Consider the following 17,415-nt stretch of genomic DNA (forward strand, 5'->3'; position numbering starts at 1 on the left):
GGCTAAGCCAGCGACCTCCGGGAAAAGGCCGGATGACACCATGGCGACTGCTGGAGAGACAGCTGACAACTGGAAAGACAGTAACCGGGGCAGAGAGGGCCAGCAACCCAAACTGCAGCATCCGTGAGGGTGCACCCACAAACAAGCTACGGAAAGCCATAAAGAATCATACCCCCAGGAGTGCCCGAGAGGGGGGGAGGATGAGCACTCCAATAGGACTGATAACCAGGTGATGAAACGGAACGGAACAACGACAATGAGTGCAGTCTGTCCATGTGGCAAAGTCTGCAAGAACCCGCGTGGTCTGAAGATCCACCAGACCAAAATGGGATGTGTGACGAGGACGCAGGTGGTGCAACGCACAGGTCTAGTACCTGGTGAGACGCAAGAGGAGCCCGGCCGGGAGTCAACCCACAGTGCCCAGACCCTCTACGCCCCACAAGCCCTACCTCGCTTCAGGCATTCTGAACACCGCCGGGTCTTGTGGCCTGCTGCCAATAAAGGAAGAGAGTGGCACCAGTTTGATGAGGATCTTGACCAAATTCTGGACGCTACTGCAAGAGGAGGAGCAGACCAGAAATTGCTGTCGATGTCCGCTATGATCATCAGCATAGGTGCCGAAAGATTTGGCGTCAAAGAACAACGGGCAACCAGACCCCAAGGGGAGCCAAATCGACGGGAGGTGAAAATCAGCCAGCTGCGGCAGGAGCTTAGACTGCTTGGACGGCAGTTTAAGGTGGCAAGGGAGGAGGATAAGGCTGGGCTAGCAGAGCTCCGTAGCATGGTGAGGAAAAGACTAACCACCCTCCGCCGAGCAGAGTGGCATAGGAGGAGAGGCAGGGAGAGAGCCAGGAGACGGGCAGCCTTCATCTCAAATCCCTTCGGCTTCACCAAGAAGATCCTCGGGCAGAAAAGAAGCGGCCATCTCTCCTGCACCGAAGAGGAGGTCAACAACTACCTCAATGTCTCCTATAGTGACAGTGCAAGAGAGGAAGAACTTGGGCCATGCAGAACCTTGATAACCCCGCCAGAACCCACCGTGGCATTTAACACCAAAGAGCCAACTTTGAAAGAAGTTGAGGAGGTTGTCAGGGCAGCTAGATCAAATTCAGCACCAGGCCCTAGTGGAGTGCCATATGTAGTCTTCAAGAGGTGCCCCAGACTCTTGAAGAGGCTATGGAGGATCCTCAGGGTCATCTGGAGAAGGGGGAAGGTTGCCCAGCAGTGGAGACATGCAGAGGGTGTATGGATTCCAAAGGAGGAGAGCTCAATAACTATCGAGCAATTCAGAATCATCTCACTCCTCAGCGTAGAAAGCAAGATATTCTTCAGTATTGTTGCCCGGCGCATGACGGAGTTCCTCCTGAGGAATACATACATTGACACCTCGGTGCAGAAGGGAGGAGTTCCAAAGGTCCCAGGATGCATTGAGCACACGGGAGTTGTCACCCAGCTGATCCGGGAGGCACGAGAGGGCAAAGGAGACCTGGCAGTCCTTTGGCTTGACCTCGCCAATGCCTACTGGTCTATCCCACACAAGCTGGTGAAAGCCTCGCTTGACCGACACCATGTCCCAGACAAGATCAAGGACCTCATACTGGACTATTACAGCTGTTTCAGTTTGAGAGTCACTTCTGGAGCTGTGACATCTGCGTTTCATCGCCTTGAGAAGGGCATCATCACGGGGTGTACCATTTCTGTGGTGTTGTTTTCCTTGGCTATGAATATGCTGGTGAAGTCAGCAGAAGTGGAATGCAGAGGACCACTAAGCAACTCAGGTGTGCGACAGCCCCCCATCAGAGCGTTCATGGATGATCTGACGGTAACGACAACATCAGTCCCGGGTTGTAGATGGATCCTCCAAGGCCTCGTGCATCTCATCAGCTGGGCCAGGATGAACTTCAAGCCAGCCAAGTCCAGGTCTCTGGTGGTGAGGAAGGGGAAAGTCTCAGACAAGTTCCACTTCTTTATAGGAGACACCCAGATTCCATCAGTGGGAGAGAAGCCAGTTAAGAGCCTGGGGAAGATCTACGATGGCACCTTAAAGGACATCGCAGCACTCCGTGCAACTTCAGAGGAGTTGAGGGCCTGGCTGACAGCGGTGGATAAGTCAGGGCTACCAGGCAAGTTTAAAGCTTGGATATACCAACATGGCATCTTGCCTCGACTCCTCTGGCCAATGCTGGTCTACGACGTGCCAATGACCACCGTCGAGTGCCTCGAGAGGAAGGTTAGCTCTTTCTTGAGGAAGTGGCTGGGCCTTCCACGAAGCCTCAGCAGCATCGCACTGTACGGGAGGAACAACAAGTTGACTCTGCCCTTCAGCAGTCTGAAGGAGGAGTTTATGGTGACCCGAGCGAGAGAGGTGCTGCTGTATAGGGACTCAAGCGACAACAGAGTCTCCTCGGCTGGCATACAGGTGAAGACCGGCTGGAAGTGGTGCGCTCAAGAGGCAGTCGACCAGGCTGAGTCCCGCCTGCGGCACAGCGAGCTGGTGGGACCAGTGGCATGCGGACGAGCAGGACTTGGGAGCAACCCAAGATCTTCCTACAACAAGACACAGGGGAAGGAGAGGCGCCTGCTTATCCAGGAAGAGGTTCGGGCAGGGGTGGAAGAAGAGCGCTGCAGTAGGACAGTAGGAATGCGGCAGCAGGGGGCGTGGACGCGGTGGGAAGAGGCAGCTCGCCGGAAGATCTCGTGGACAGAGCTTTGGCGATCTGAGCCACACCGGATCAAGTTCCTCATCCAGTCGGTCTACGACGTCCTACCAAGCCCATCCAATCTCCACCACTGGGGCCTGGCTGAGAACCCACTGTGCCCGCTTTGCCAAAGGGTCGGATCGCTGGAGCACATCCTGAGTTGCTGCCCACGAGCACTGGGAGAGGGACGTTACCGCTGGCGTCACGACCAAGTGCTGCGAGTCATTGCGGAGACCATCAGCTCAGGGATCTCCACCAGCAAACACCAACAGCTAGCAAGGCAATCCATCGCCTTCGTCAGAGCTGGGGAGAAACCACAGCAGCATCGGGGTGAAGCAGTTGGTCTCCTGGCAACAGCCCAGGACTGGCAGTTGAAAGTCGACCTAGGGAAACAGCTCAAGTTCCCAGAGAACATCGCGGTGACCACACTCAGGCCTGACATCGTCCTTGTGTCAGAAACAACAAGGCAAGTGGTCCTGCTGGAATTGACTGTTCCCTGGGAAGACAGGATGGAGGAGGCTTTTGAGAGGAAGAGAGCCAAGTATGAGGAGCTGGCAGGCGAATGCCGAAGTAGGGGATGGAAGACCCGGTGCACTCCCATAGAGGTCGGATGCAGAGGATTCGCTGGTCAGTCACTCGTCTGGGCACTCAAGATGCTGCGGGTGAAGGGACTGCACAACAGGCGAGCCATCAAGAACATCAGTGACGCAGCAGAGAAGGCGTCAAGATGGCTGTGGATCAAGCGGGGCGACACGTGGTCACATGCTCTTAAGACACAAGCCGGGACTTGATCAACCCCGGCTGGGTCCCCTGGGCGAGGGTGTCTGTTGTGAGACCCGAAACACCCAATGAACCCAGGTGCCAACACTGATGATGTGTCTTAAGCTGCACCAAAAGTGTATATAATAACTATTGAGAGGGGGAAGAAAAACAAAACAAAACAGAATTTTATAGAGATGAAGCCACACAACAATTAACCTAACCGATTTGCATCAAAGACCTCCTCATAATTCAAAAATCCATGCCAGACCTCGCAAAAATTTTGAAGTGAATTGTGAACTGAGCTGCGAATCTTTTCAAGTTGGACATGCGCCATAATGTCACTGGGAGTGTTTTGGAGGTATTGGTGACTTCCAGTTCTGAAGGATCAGGCGGCGAGCTAACTAAGCAAAATGCAAAAAGTTGTGAATGACTTATTGAAACTCCATCACTTGCTAGTGCCACTCCAAAAATCGCAGTGTAAGGATTTGGGATTATTACCTTTTTACAAATATAGGAGAATGTCTTAAAAATTTCAGACCAGAATAGTGTAAGGCTTGGACATAACCAGAACATATGCGCCAAAGAGGCCGGAGCTTGATGACAGCGTTCGCAGATCGAATCTACAGAAGGATAAATTCTGGCTAATCTAACCCTGGAGAAATGCAGCCGGTTGAATTCTTTAAATTGCAACAATCTGTGTCTAACACATATAGATGATGTATATATCCTCTGAACTCCCCTCTTCCATATTTCCTCTGATATTTCCATACCCAAATCCTCCTCCCACTGTCTCTGCAGTGGAAGCAGAGAAGGTTCATTCAAGGATTGTATAACTGTATAAAGCTCAGACACACCCCCTGATTTGTGAGGTCTAATCATTAAACAGTTATCAAGAGGACAAATGGCTGGTGCGGATGGGTATGATAGAAATTTGCTACGAACAAATTGTCGTATTTGGATATCTAAAAAAAACTCGATGTGGCTAATTTGTTATCTCTGACAAGGCGATCGAATGACACGAACGTGCCATCAACAAACAAATCTTTCACACTTCGTATGCCTTTTTTGCGCCCATAGATGAAAAGTCTTATCCATCAGAGAGGGTTCAAAAAGAAAATTAGCATGTAAGGGCATTGACACCAAAGCTTGGGTGTGACCAAAGTGCTTTCGGAATTGGGTCCATATACGTAAACAGCCTCTTATAATCGGATTATTGGTATATGGGGCCACCGCTAGAGGTAAAGGTGCACATAATAGCGAGGCCAGAGAGGTGGAAAGGCAAGAGTGTTGCTCCATAAGAGGCCAATCCGGGCCACAGCCCTCCAGCGACGTTCTGTACCACACAACCAATTTGTCTAAATTCGCTGCCCAGTAGTAATGCAAAAAATTAGGTAAGGCCAGCCCACCAGACACTCTATCCCTTTCTAGAACTGCCTTCCGCACCCGAGGGACAGTCTTGTTCCAAATAAAGGTACTAACATGTCTATCAAGTTCTCTAAAAAATGATTTCGGGAGGAAGATTGGGACTGTTTGGAATAAATATAAAATTTTGGGAAGGACAATCATCTTTACTGAATTAATACGCCCAGCTAGCGACAAAGGTAGGCTGTGCCACCGCACAAGGTCTTCCTTAATACCTCCCAAAACATTATAGAAATTATGATGGAGTAAATCTCTGTAATTCTTTGTGACATTGACACCAAGGTATTTCATGGGGCCTGTCGTAACCTTAAAAGGAAAGGTGGTAAAAGAAAGCTTTCGAGCTGAATCATTGATAGGAAATAGCACACTTTTATCAAGGTTAATCATGTAACCAGACACATTTCCAAAATGAGAAATAATGTCCAAACATTTCGGTATTGTAGTAATTGGATTAGAAATAAACAACAATAGGTCATCTGCGTATAATGAGACTTTATGTATCAAGCCGCCTCTAGTTATGCCATGTACATCCACATTAGATCGTAGAGCAACAGCGAGCGGTTCCAAAGCTAAATCGAAAAGGAGAGGTGATAGGGGACAACCCTGTCTCGTGCCTCTTTGAAGATTAAAATATTGTGAATTAAAATTGTTGACCCTTACTCTGGCATGGGGTGACGTATAAAGTATTTTAATCCATGAAATAAAGATGGGGCCAAAACCAAATTTATTTAAAGTTTTAAAGAGATGGCAGTATTCAATACAATCAAAGGCTTTATGTGCATCTAATGAAATTACTATTTCAGGCGAATTTGAATTTTGATCAGAATATATTATATTAAAAAGGCGTCGGAGATTCAGGAACGATTGCCTACCCTTTATGAAACCTGTCTGGTCAGGATGTACAATATTTGGCACTACTGTCTCCAACCGTCTTGAAATAATTTTTGTTCGAATTTTATAATCATTATTGAGCAGGCTAATAGGGCGGTAGGAGTCACAATTTCTAGGATCCCTGCCTTTTTTGTGATTTACAGAAATAGTAGCTTGTGTCATGGACGGGGGGAGTCTCCTTTGTTCAAATGCCTCCGAGTAAACTAATTTTAATATGGGTATCAATTTGGTAGAAAATGTTTTATAGAACTCAATTGAGTACCCGTCTGGACCACTAGCTTTCCTATTCTTCATAGTTTTAAGTGCCTGGGCGATTTCGGCTTCTGATATAGGTAGTTCTAAAGCAGCTTTAAACTGATCATTCACAGATGGTAATGTTATATTCTCAAGGAAATCATGGTCTGCGGTACTATCAGATGAGTATAGGGCTGAATAAAACAATCTGAATTGTTCATTTATATCTATGGTATAAAATTTTACGTCCCCATCCGCGGTTTGTATTTCGGTAATGAAACTAGCCGCGGAACGTTGGCGCAATTGATGAGATAACAGCCGACCTGACCGTTCCCCATGTTCGTAATAAATTTGCCTGGATTTCAAGAATTTCTCACCTGCTTCTTTAGTTGTAAGAAGATTAAACTCTGTTTGTAGCGCTATCCTTTTCTTACGGAGGTCAGGTGTTGGCAAAGCAGAATATTGTTGATCAACCTCTTGTATTAATTTGCGTAGCTCTTCAAAATGTCTAGATCTGTTCCTGTTTAAGTGGGACGTATATTCTATTATTTGACCTCTGATGTATACTTTAAGAGTTTCCCACAATATCATAACATCAGTCTCTGGCAACTGATTAGTTTCAAGAAAAAATCTATCTGGTCAGACATGAATTTAACAAAAGCATCATCAGAAAGAAGGTAAGGGGTAAAACGCCAATTACTCTGAAATGGAAGATTATTTTGGAGCCATAGCTCAATAATCACAGGGGAATGGTCAGAAATAACGATACTTTCATAGTTACACGACTTAACCTATTGAAGTAATTTTTGGTCTATCAAGAAGAAGTCTATGCTAGAGTACGTCTGGTGTGCTCCGGAAAAGAAAGAGAAAAAATCTTTGAAGTGGGGTTTTTAAACCTCCATGGATCCACCACCCCACTGGACTGGCAAAAAGTTTCCATGACTGTTGCAGATTTAGACAGGTGGCTTGATGAGGTTTTGGAGCGATCCAGCGATGGATCAAGAACCGTATTAAAATCTCCTCCCATAATTAAGTGGTGTGTACCCGACTCAGGTAATCGGCCCAATAATTCACGAAAATAATTTGGGTTGTCCCAGTTTGGTGCATATATACTAGCTAATATCACCGGAATATTATAAAGCCTACCTTGTAAAATAACAAAACGACCATTTTTATCACTAATAACTTTAGTGTGTATAAATTGTATATGTTTACCAATCAGAATGGCCGTACCACGAAATTTTGAATTTAGTTCTGAATGATAGACTTGTGATATGCCTCCTCACTTCAATTTCGCGACATCTGCCGTACGAAGGTGTGTTTTTTGGAGGAATATTACCTCTGCCTTGAGTTTCTTCAGATGGGCGAATACCTTGCTCCGCTTAATGGGATGATTCAGTCCTCACATTCCAGCTCACAAATTTAGTCGATGGCCTGTTTACACCAGGAACGAAGCTCATTGCTGGTGTCGAAAAAAGAATTGATTAAATGAAGAGGTAAATATGCAATATTGAATGGCTTCATCTCCAACAAAAACAAAAAAGGGGGAGAAAGGAAAATTACGAAATATACCACTAAAAAAAGACTACATAATACACACACAAGAACTCCAAAAACCTCATTAACAAAACTACCCCTTGCTGGTCCCTCCCCAAACTAGAGACTGTACCCATCCCTCCTCCCCAGCCACTATGAAACTTCAAAACACAAACCAAGTTGAACTGAGGCCCCACAATAACCTTATGTATGCAAACATGTCATTAGCAACAAAACTGTTATAACATATAGTGTTAGAAAAACCGAATTGTATACGAAAGAGAGAAGAAAAAAAAATTATTTATATATATTTAAATATATATATATATATATATATATATATATATATATATATATATATATATATATATATATATATATATATATATATATGTGTGTGTGTTACCAGGTGGACTAAAGTTTGACTGATGCAGTGACTGTTGTCTGTTATGAAAATTGTAGCACTGTCACTTTAAGAGGAGCCCTGTGTAAAGTCACGTGAGAACGTGTAGCGTGAGCTGGACTTATATCAGGAAGGGAGGGAGAACGAAATGCCCGCGAACATAGATGGTCTTTGAGCTACGTTTATACTGCAGATTCCTAACAAAAATACCTGGAGACACCGTTGTAATCCGGCAGATTTTAACTCATTCACTGCCAATGACGACTATAGACGTCAAAAATCCAAGCAAACAGCTAGTGCAAATTTTGACAAGAAATTTGAAGTTACTTTTAGTTTTTCATTGTTTTCATTCATAGTTATTAATCATTGTTGTTGTGAATAACAATGATGATAACAATTTCATTGCTAAGTGCTACCATCGTGCGTAGAACGGATTCCTGTTACCCTACAACACGGGCGTTGCGTTCTTGTGATCGGTCTTGGTCTTACTGACACCACATACTGGGTCTTGGCCTCCAAAAGCCAATTTTAGTCGACTAAAATTGCTCTTTATTTTTGTTGACTAAAATTGGATTAAAACTAAAATACAATCAGGTACTGAGTTATGACTAAGGCTTTAATTAAATTTAGTCAGAAGACTATAACTAAAACTAAATTATTATTTTTTAATTAAAATTTTAATTTTAAATGTTCTTTTTTTCAAACTTAACACTGGCTGTTTGATTGGATTTTGACATCTATAGTTGTCATTGGCAGTGAATGAGTTAAGGTAATCGATTAAAATGGGGTACGAGTAAGCAGATGAAGCGATTTATTTTGATTGATGCCGTACTATTTGGATGATATTTGTACAGTGAAAACTCGTGTTTCGGGGAGCTTGATCACTGCAGTGCCGACGGTCATATGAACAGCGGTGCAGCGTAAGTGGTGTTGAACTGCTCAAAATGATGAAAATGTGATGTTATGTTAACTGTGAATGTAAAAGCACACTGTTTTGTTGTATGTTGTTTAGAGGGGAGAATTAATGTGTGTGTTCCACGTGTGTCTCACTCACACATGCCATGCTGAAAACACATTAAGTGTATTTGTTCTTCCAAAAATATTGGACCGTGGCTTCAAAAACGGTAGCTTAGAAAATATTCATTTGTGTTTTTGTTTTCTTTTCCAGCAAGCCACTACTGTTGGCTATTACTGACTATTTTCCTATAATACTGTTGTTGTCTGTCAGATTGTGAGGCCTTTTTTCGTTTGTAAAAATACAGCTATTATTTGAGATTAATCCTAGTTGTCAGATATCTCAGGTTTTCTTTTATTAATGCTGTACATTTTTAGTCGGGAATAAAGCCCACGTAAAAAATTATTTTGTGCTTGGTCCAGTCCTTACACAAACCTGGCCATATATATATATATATATATATATATATATATATATATATATATATATATATATATATATATATATATATATATATATATATATATATATATATATATACAGGGCCGGCGCTAGCCATTTTGGTGCCCTAAGCATAAATGTTTTGTGGTGCCCCCCCCCTCCCCCCAACACTCCGTCCGCACACCCCATCACCCCTCCCCAATATCTGAGTATTGGTCAGTTTTGCTTTATTAAACAAAATAACTTGTAAGTAGGGCTGGGTTTGAAATATCGATATATCGCTATCATATCGATACACCTTTTCATATCCCAATATCGATACATAAAACCATGTATCAATATATCGACCCCCCCATTTTTGTCAATTTATTTACACAGCCTGTGCTGTGGTTGTAATTTATTTAAATTATTATTTATTGTTTTTATAAGGCCATGTTAAATGAAACAGATTAATGTAACTTCAATGGATTCAATTCCTAATGTAAATATTCATATTCTTAATAATGCATTAAATTAGAGCAAGAAGTTTCTACTCTTTGCGGCATTGGTACTTTTGACTGTCTAAAATATGTGCTGCAAGAATTTCTCAACTGAATCGAAAATCGTTGTGAATCATGAATTGAATCGGGCCCTTGTGAATCGAATGAAATCGATTCTGGAAATCTGAATCGATACCCAGCCCTACTTCTAAGTGTCAATATTGAAGTTTTAAAAATGTTCACAAAAATAAGTGATAAATAATAAGTCTTTATAAAACTAACAATGACACCAAATACTCAAAAAACAAAGCTAAATGAATTAAAATAAAACTCAATGCCACTACTATTAACAAATAAACATCGGGAAATAAACAAAGTGCAAGCAAGTTAGTAGAGGCCCTACAGAGGCACATGTCTCCATTTCTGGGCTGCAAAATCAGCTATCAGGTCATCATATGACAGCTTTTGTGCAATTTCCGCATTTATGTTAGGGTATGAAATGCTCCTTGAACATATTGAAGCATTGATCCTGTATTCAGAAATACAAGACAATATTCAGGGATTCTACAATGAAATATGGTTTTGAACCAACCATGGTACAAACATTTTCTAAATTGATTAGGATTATGGTATTGTGCAGGCCTATATTTAAAACACAGGTACATGAAAATTTTAATAATCTACCTTTTTAGAGAAGGACTGATAGGGCACTATGTAAAAATTCTGGACATAATGTTAAAACTATGAATATGAAATGAGGAAATCTACTTAGCCTTAACATGATTATTATTATTATTTTCAAATTACACTTTTACCAGTACATCCCGTCTTGGCCGTTCCATATGAAACAATATTGTCTCGTCACATTCCATTTAACATACCGTATAATGAACGTGCTGGTCACAACCATTCCACTGCGGCGGTTTGGAGTGTTTTTGTTTTTTTGTTTTTTTTTGCTAACTGTGGTCATGTAAACGTAGCTGCTACAAAATAAACAAATTGTCATTGTCATACCTGCAAGTGACGCGCGAGCATCATCTCATTGTTTTTTCTTTTCCGCCCCCAATTCTTGATGCCTTTTTGATGACATGTCCAGATATCCAAGAATAAACTTCTGCCAAATTTGCGATTGAAGCATAAAGTATACCCCACCCTCCTCCCCCTTTCCCTAGTAGTTTGTTTCGTTGGAGCAAAAGTGCACCCCGCTACCCTCCCCCTTTCCCTAGTAGTTTGCTCCGTTGGAGCAAAAGTGCACCCCGCAGCCCTCCCCCTTTCCCTAATAGGAACAAACTACTAGGGGAGGGGGGGCACCAACGTAGACCAGCGATACCGCTCCTCGAGTAAATAATGCTACGTTATTTTTTGTATTTATTAACATGCTTTACAAGCTTTTATTTTAAATATTAGACACTGATATTATAATTACTAATATGATTATTTTTACGGGCTTGATTTGTTTTTTGGTGCCCCCTTAGGCAGTTGGTGCCCTACGTGCAGTGCGTGGTAAGCGTATGCGGAGCGCCGTGTCTGTATATATATATATATATATATATATATATATTGGTTGGCAACCAGTACAGGGTGTCCCCTGCCTACTGCCCAGAGCCAGCTGAGATAGGCGCCAGCAGCCCCCGCGACCCTTGTGAGGAATAAGCGGTCAAGAAAATGGATGGATGGATATATATATATATATATATATATATATATATATATATATATATATATATATATATATATACATACATATACAAAACTTTTTCCTCTTTTCCTTTTTCCCCTCTCCCCTATTTTTTTCTTTTTTTTCCTTTCCCTTCACCCTTCTTTGTCCACGTCTTCCTTTTCTTCTTTTCCTCCTTCCTCCATTCTTTTTTGCTTCCCTTTTCTCTTAAACCAATCCAACATGAGGCAGTAAGCTGCCAACAATCAATTTCCAACTCCAATCATACCCCATTATGTATCCTACATTTTCAAACGTGAAAATAAACCTCTCAAACTCTTCATTTGTCTACACATCTCTTCGGTCTGCATCTCCGCCTTTTTCATCAATCTTGGTCATCAATTCGGTTTTCATGGACTTGATTTCACGTAACAATGCCGCTTGTCCCAGGCCGGCGTCAGACGTCGATTGATTAGCTTTCGTGTTAGCAGCCTTCAGTGCCATGGTTAAGGGTCCCCAAATTTAACGAATGCGTACACAATCTGGATGAATCTTTACGGAATTCAAATTTACACAGGTCCCATCAGGTAATGGATGAAAAGAAGCCGTCTTGTTGACCAAATCACGGTCAATGTGGGGGAGCTCAGCGAAACGCGTCTACATCGCTTCAAGGCTCAACCGGAAGTACCACAGACAATTATGTAATATGGCCATTAAATTGTAAAATAAGGCATTAGTATTATTATGAAAAGTGTTCATACTGTTCTTTAATATGTAAACAAATATTTTATTTTGATTAAATATTTCATAACAGTCTTCTTTTACATAATGGCGTTTACAGCCGAATGACTTGGCCTGTCAATCAAAGTCAGTGGGTGGGACCACCTGTTTGAGCCTCGATCGCCGTGACGCCTACCCCGTAGCCTGACGCAGAAGTTTAACAAGGCCTTTATGATCCGATTCTAAATGATTTGCTACTTCTTGGAGTACTTCTGAAAGTGACTTATCTCCTGCATCCATGCTTTTGCAAGCCTGTGACCGCCGCGGCTCCTCATCAGGCGCTAAACTCTCCACGCGTGAATCGATACTGCAAGTGCTGCTGCTCATGTCTGTATAAGGGACTTAGCCAATCACGTAACTGGCTCCGCCTCAAGTCATTTGATTGACAGACCAAGTCATCCGGCTGTAAAATGCAATTATGTAGTTGTTATATACACTTTTGGTGCAGCTTAAGACACATCATCAGTGTTGGCACCTGGGTTCATTGGGTGTTTCGGGTCTCACAACAGACACCCTCGCCCAGGGGACCCAGCCGGGGTTGATCAAGTCCCGGCTTGTGTCTTAAGAGCATGTGACCACGTGTCGCCCCGCTTGATCCACAGCCATCTTGACGCCTTCTCTGCTGCGTCACTGATGTTCTTGATGGCTCGCCTGTTGTGCAGTCCCTTCACTCCCAGCATCTTAAATGCCCTGACGAGTGACTGACCAGCGAATCCTCTGCATCCGACCTCTATGGGAGTGCACCGGGTCTTCCATCCCCTACTTCGGCATTCGCCTGCCAGCTCCTCATACTTGGCTCTCTTCCTCTCAAATGCCTCCTCCATCCTGTCTTCCCAGGGAACAGTCAATTCCAGCAGGACCACTTTCCTTGTTGTTTCTGACACAAGGACGATGTCAGGCCTGAGTGTGGTCACCGCAATGTTCTCTGGGAACTTGAGCTGTTTCCCTAGGTCAACTTTCAACTGCCAGTCCTGGGCTGTTGCCAGAGGACCAACTGCTTCACCCCGATGCTGCTGTGGTTTCTCCCCAGCTCTGACGAAGGCGATGGATTGCCTTGCTGGCTGTTGGTGTTTGCTGGTGGAGATCCCTGAGCTGATGGTCTCCGCAATGACTCGCAGCACTTGGTCGTGACGCCAGCGGTAACGTCCCTCTCCCAGTGCTCGTGGGCAGCAACTCAGGATGTGCTCCAGCGATCTGACCCTTTGGCAAAGCGGGCACAGTGGGTTCTCAGCCAGGCCCCAGTGGTGGAGGTTGGATGGGCTTGGTAGGACGTCGTAGACCGACTGGATGAGGAACTTGATCCGGTGTGGCTCAGATCGCCAAAGCTCTGTCCACTAGATCTTCCGGCGAGCTGCCTCTTCCCACCAGGTCCACGCCCCCTGCTGCCGCATTCCTACTGTCCTACTGCAGCGCTCTTCCTCCACCCCTGCCCGAACCTCTTCCTGGATAAGCAGGCGCCTTTCCTTCCCCTGTGCCTTGTTGTAGGAAGGTCTTGGGTTGCTCCCAAGTCCTGCTCGTCCGCATGCCACTGATCCCACCAGCTCGCTGTGCCGCAGGCGGGACTCAGCCTGGTCGACTGCCTCTTGAGCGCACCACTTCCTGCCGGTCTTCACCTGTATGCCAGCCGAGGAGACTCTGTTGTCGCTTGAGTCCCTATACAGCAGCACCTCTCTCGCTCGGGTCACCATAAACTCCTCCTTCAGACTGCTGAAGGGCAGAGTCAACTTGTTGTTCCTCCCGTACAGTGCGATGCTGCTGAGGCTTCGTGGAAGGCTCAGCCACTTCCTCAAGAAAGAGCTAACCTTGCTCTCGAGGCACTCGACGGTGGTCATTGGCACGTCGTAGACCAGCAGTGGCCAGAGGAGTCGAGGCAAGATGCCATGTTGGTAAACCCAAGCTTGCCTGGTAGCCCTGACTTATCCACCGCTGTCAGCCGTTGCACGGAGTGCTGCGGTGTCCTTTAAGGTGCTATCGTAGATCTTCCCCAGGCTCTTAACTGGCTTCTCTCCCACTGATGGAATCTGGGTGTCTCCTATAGAGAAGTGGAACTTGTCTGAGACTTTCCCCTTCCTCACCATCAGAGACCTGGACTTGGCTGGCTTGAAGTTCATCCTGGCCCAGCTGATGAGATGCACGAGGCCTTGGAGGATCCATCTACAACCCGGGACTGATGTTGTCGTTACAGTCAGATCATCCATGAACGCTCTGATGGGGGACTGTCTGTATGTAAAAGGAGACCACTGTGGAAAAGGACATTATAAAATTAAATCTGACTTTGTAAAAAAAATAAAAATAAAAATAAAAAACAAAAAAAACCCAAAGGTTTCTTATCTCGTAAAACCTTGAAACATAATTTGTCATTATTTTTTAAAAGTATGACGTTAAAATAATCATTATGAAATATTTAATCAAAATAAAATATTTGTTACATGTTAAAGAATAGTATAACACGTTTCATAGTAATACTAACACCTCATTAAAAATTTAATGGCCATATTACATAATTGTCTGTTATTTATCGACATGATAGTTATTTCAAAATGACCTTTTTATTTATTGGATTTTGACACTTTTGGGCTTCCATATTCTGTTGCCACATTGACCGATACAGCTTGCAAGATGTGGTCAAAAATCTCAGTTTTTGCTTTCTGGCTGGATTGCATCAGCACTTCCAAATATCAACATGCGAGGAAGGGGTAATTTTGCATTGCCACGCGACACCTTCAGACTGACAAATGTATCTACTCTACGCATATCAAGTCAGAATACAGGACAAGCCATTCTGAAGAACAGCTCCTTCTTCCTTCTACAGTTTGGATGAAGACACCTGAAGACAGCAAAGAGTTGAATTACAGTGTCACGTTGACAACCATATAAACTCAAAACCAATGAGTACAAATGTCATATATAACAAAAGTTTCCCTGATGATAATATTAAATTTGGAGGATTATATGTTTCTCCGTTGATGGTAGTATAATTTGTGCATCTGTTTAATGGCATTGGGTAATTTTCTTAACACATTAAAATGTTCTTCGTCTCCCCTCTCAAAAATGTGCTTTGTTATAAATGCCACAATGTAGAAAAAGAAAAGAAAAGACAATTGCAAAGTAAAAAGTCAACTGATGTGCTTTTCACATTCATTAATGCTAATGTTAATTCATAATCTATTAGGTATTCAACAAACTTTTAACTGTAACAAAACAACTTATTAAACTTCCCACACAATGAACTCGCCACATCTCTTGGGGAGCAAGTTGGATTGTGTTCATAAAGGATGGTGACAGTTCATAATGTGAATCATAATTAAATGCGTAGTCTGCACAATAATGGAACCAAATTCTCCAGCTTTGTTCCAAAGGAATTAATTTTGTTTACGAGCAAGAAAACTGCTGACAAAACTCTGTTGTATCAAATTAATGTCTTAAATATTACCATAGATTATTCTATGAGGAAAAAAAAGCATGTAGCTGATGATGCATAACTACACCCAACTTCCAAAGCAAAGCCCCATTTAGACCAGGCTAAATGTGGACATTGTCAATGACTTAACAAAATAAATAAAAAATAAAAATATTAATATATTTAATTGCTCTGATCATGAAAATTAGTTTTCCACTTAAAGTGAAATATGCGATAGCCTATTCACTTTTCAACCATTTAACAATCTGAGCACTAGGGGGTGTCACGGCGCAATGCTAGGTGGCAGCACATGTGACTATATAGGGTACATGCTCGTCCATCCATCCATCCATCCATCCATCCATCCATCCATCCATCCATCCATTTTCTTAACCGCTTTCTCCTCACAAGGGTCGTGGGGGGTGCTGGAGCCTATCCCAGCGGGCTTCGGACAGTAGGTAGGGTCCACCCTGAACTGAACAGACACGAACAACCATCCACACTCACAAGCACACCTCGGGACAATTCGGAGCGCCCAATTAACCTGCCATGCATGTCTTTGGAATGTGGGAGGAGACCGGAGTACCCGGAGAAGACCCACGCAGGCATGGGGAGAACATGCAAACCCCACCCAAGAAGGCCGAAGCCTGGACTCGATCTCGGGTCCTCAGTACTGGAAGGCGGACGTGCTAACCAGTCATCACCGTGCCACCCGACATGGATCTCTAAAAATATGTTTTTATTATTACATTTTTCAGAGCAGCTAATTTTGTTTTAAAATACTAATGGTTAGTTGTCACTAAGACATTAAAAAAAAAATGAAACAGTGGTGTGATGTTGTTTGATTGATGGCCAGTCTTATCTGTAACGGCCAATCACGGCCTTACTGAAAATAATGTTAGGTACGCTGGCTTATACGCGACGAATACGCTAATGTTGACGTGCGAGAGTCATACATTTTTCAAAGTGAAGCTGTAATTTTTTTTGCTTGATATTGTGTACTGTGGTATGGTAAGACATGTCTGTATGTATAACATGTACGTAGTTGTAAATAATAGGACTGGGAATCTTTGACTGTCTCACGATTCGATTCGATTACGATATTTGGGTCTATGATTCGATTCAGAATCGATTCTCGATTCAAACGATTTTCGATTCAAAATTATTTGATTGAAAAATGATTTCTGCTTCAATTTACAGATATGCACAACATTGTCATGATCTACTCCAGTCTGCTTTGCAAGACAAAATGACAAATAGAGACATTAAAGTGTCTTTTTTTTTTTTTAAACATTTATTCATTTTGTATTCTAAGTGCCTTTTTCCACAAAAACAGCATGTGGGCTCCAACTGCCTTCGCCCCTTCTTCTTCATTTCTAATTTAAATAAAATCGATTTTTGGATATTAATATTGATTTGATTCGATTAATAAATGAGAATCTCGATTCTTTTATGAATCAATTTTTTGGCACACCCCTAGTAAATAAGGAGTTTGAGGACGCTAGCGCACATGATCAGCGTACGACAAGTGAGGAGGGACATACTACAAACTACATTAGTGTCGGCAACTAAACAGCCACTTGAAAAAGAAACTAAGGGAGCCACATATCATTTGGGCATCTAAAATGAGGTTGGATTGCTTTCCTTTTTTTCCTTTTTAATTCTGCTGAAGACATCTACAGGCATCGTTCAAACAGGTGGCCCATTCAAGGCGATGTCAGTGCATCTGCCATATTGAATGTGGCAATTGTATTCA

The 17,415-nt window shown here is 43.2% G+C and overlaps 1 protein-coding gene and 1 pseudogene across 1 annotated transcript; one reads left to right on the forward strand and one right to left on the reverse strand.

Annotated features, from left to right (window-relative positions):
• The first annotated feature begins 380 nt into the window (after positions 1-380).
• LOC144027245 (uncharacterized) lies at positions 381-3,595 on the forward strand. The gene has a single exon (XM_077534633.1). It carries the CDS (start codon positions 590-592, stop codon positions 3,488-3,490), a length of 2,901 nt encoding a protein of 966 aa, XP_077390759.1. The 5' UTR covers positions 381-589; the 3' UTR covers positions 3,491-3,595.
• Positions 3,596-12,696: 9,101 nt separating this feature from the next.
• On the reverse strand, positions 12,697-16,378 carry LOC144027134 (uncharacterized; annotated as a pseudogene).
• Positions 16,379-17,415: the final 1,037 nt, after the last annotated feature.

This window comes from Festucalex cinctus, chromosome 10 (assembly GCF_051991245.1).
Source record: "Festucalex cinctus isolate MCC-2025b chromosome 10, RoL_Fcin_1.0, whole genome shotgun sequence".
Classification (NCBI taxonomy): Eukaryota; Metazoa; Chordata; class Actinopteri; order Syngnathiformes; family Syngnathidae; genus Festucalex; species Festucalex cinctus.

Bases quoted from the DNA above. Each gene is read 5' to 3' on its own strand.
- LOC144027245 (XM_077534633.1), top strand. From the start codon at position 590: ATGTCCGCTATGATCATCAGCATAGGTGCCGAAAGATTTGGCGTCAAA.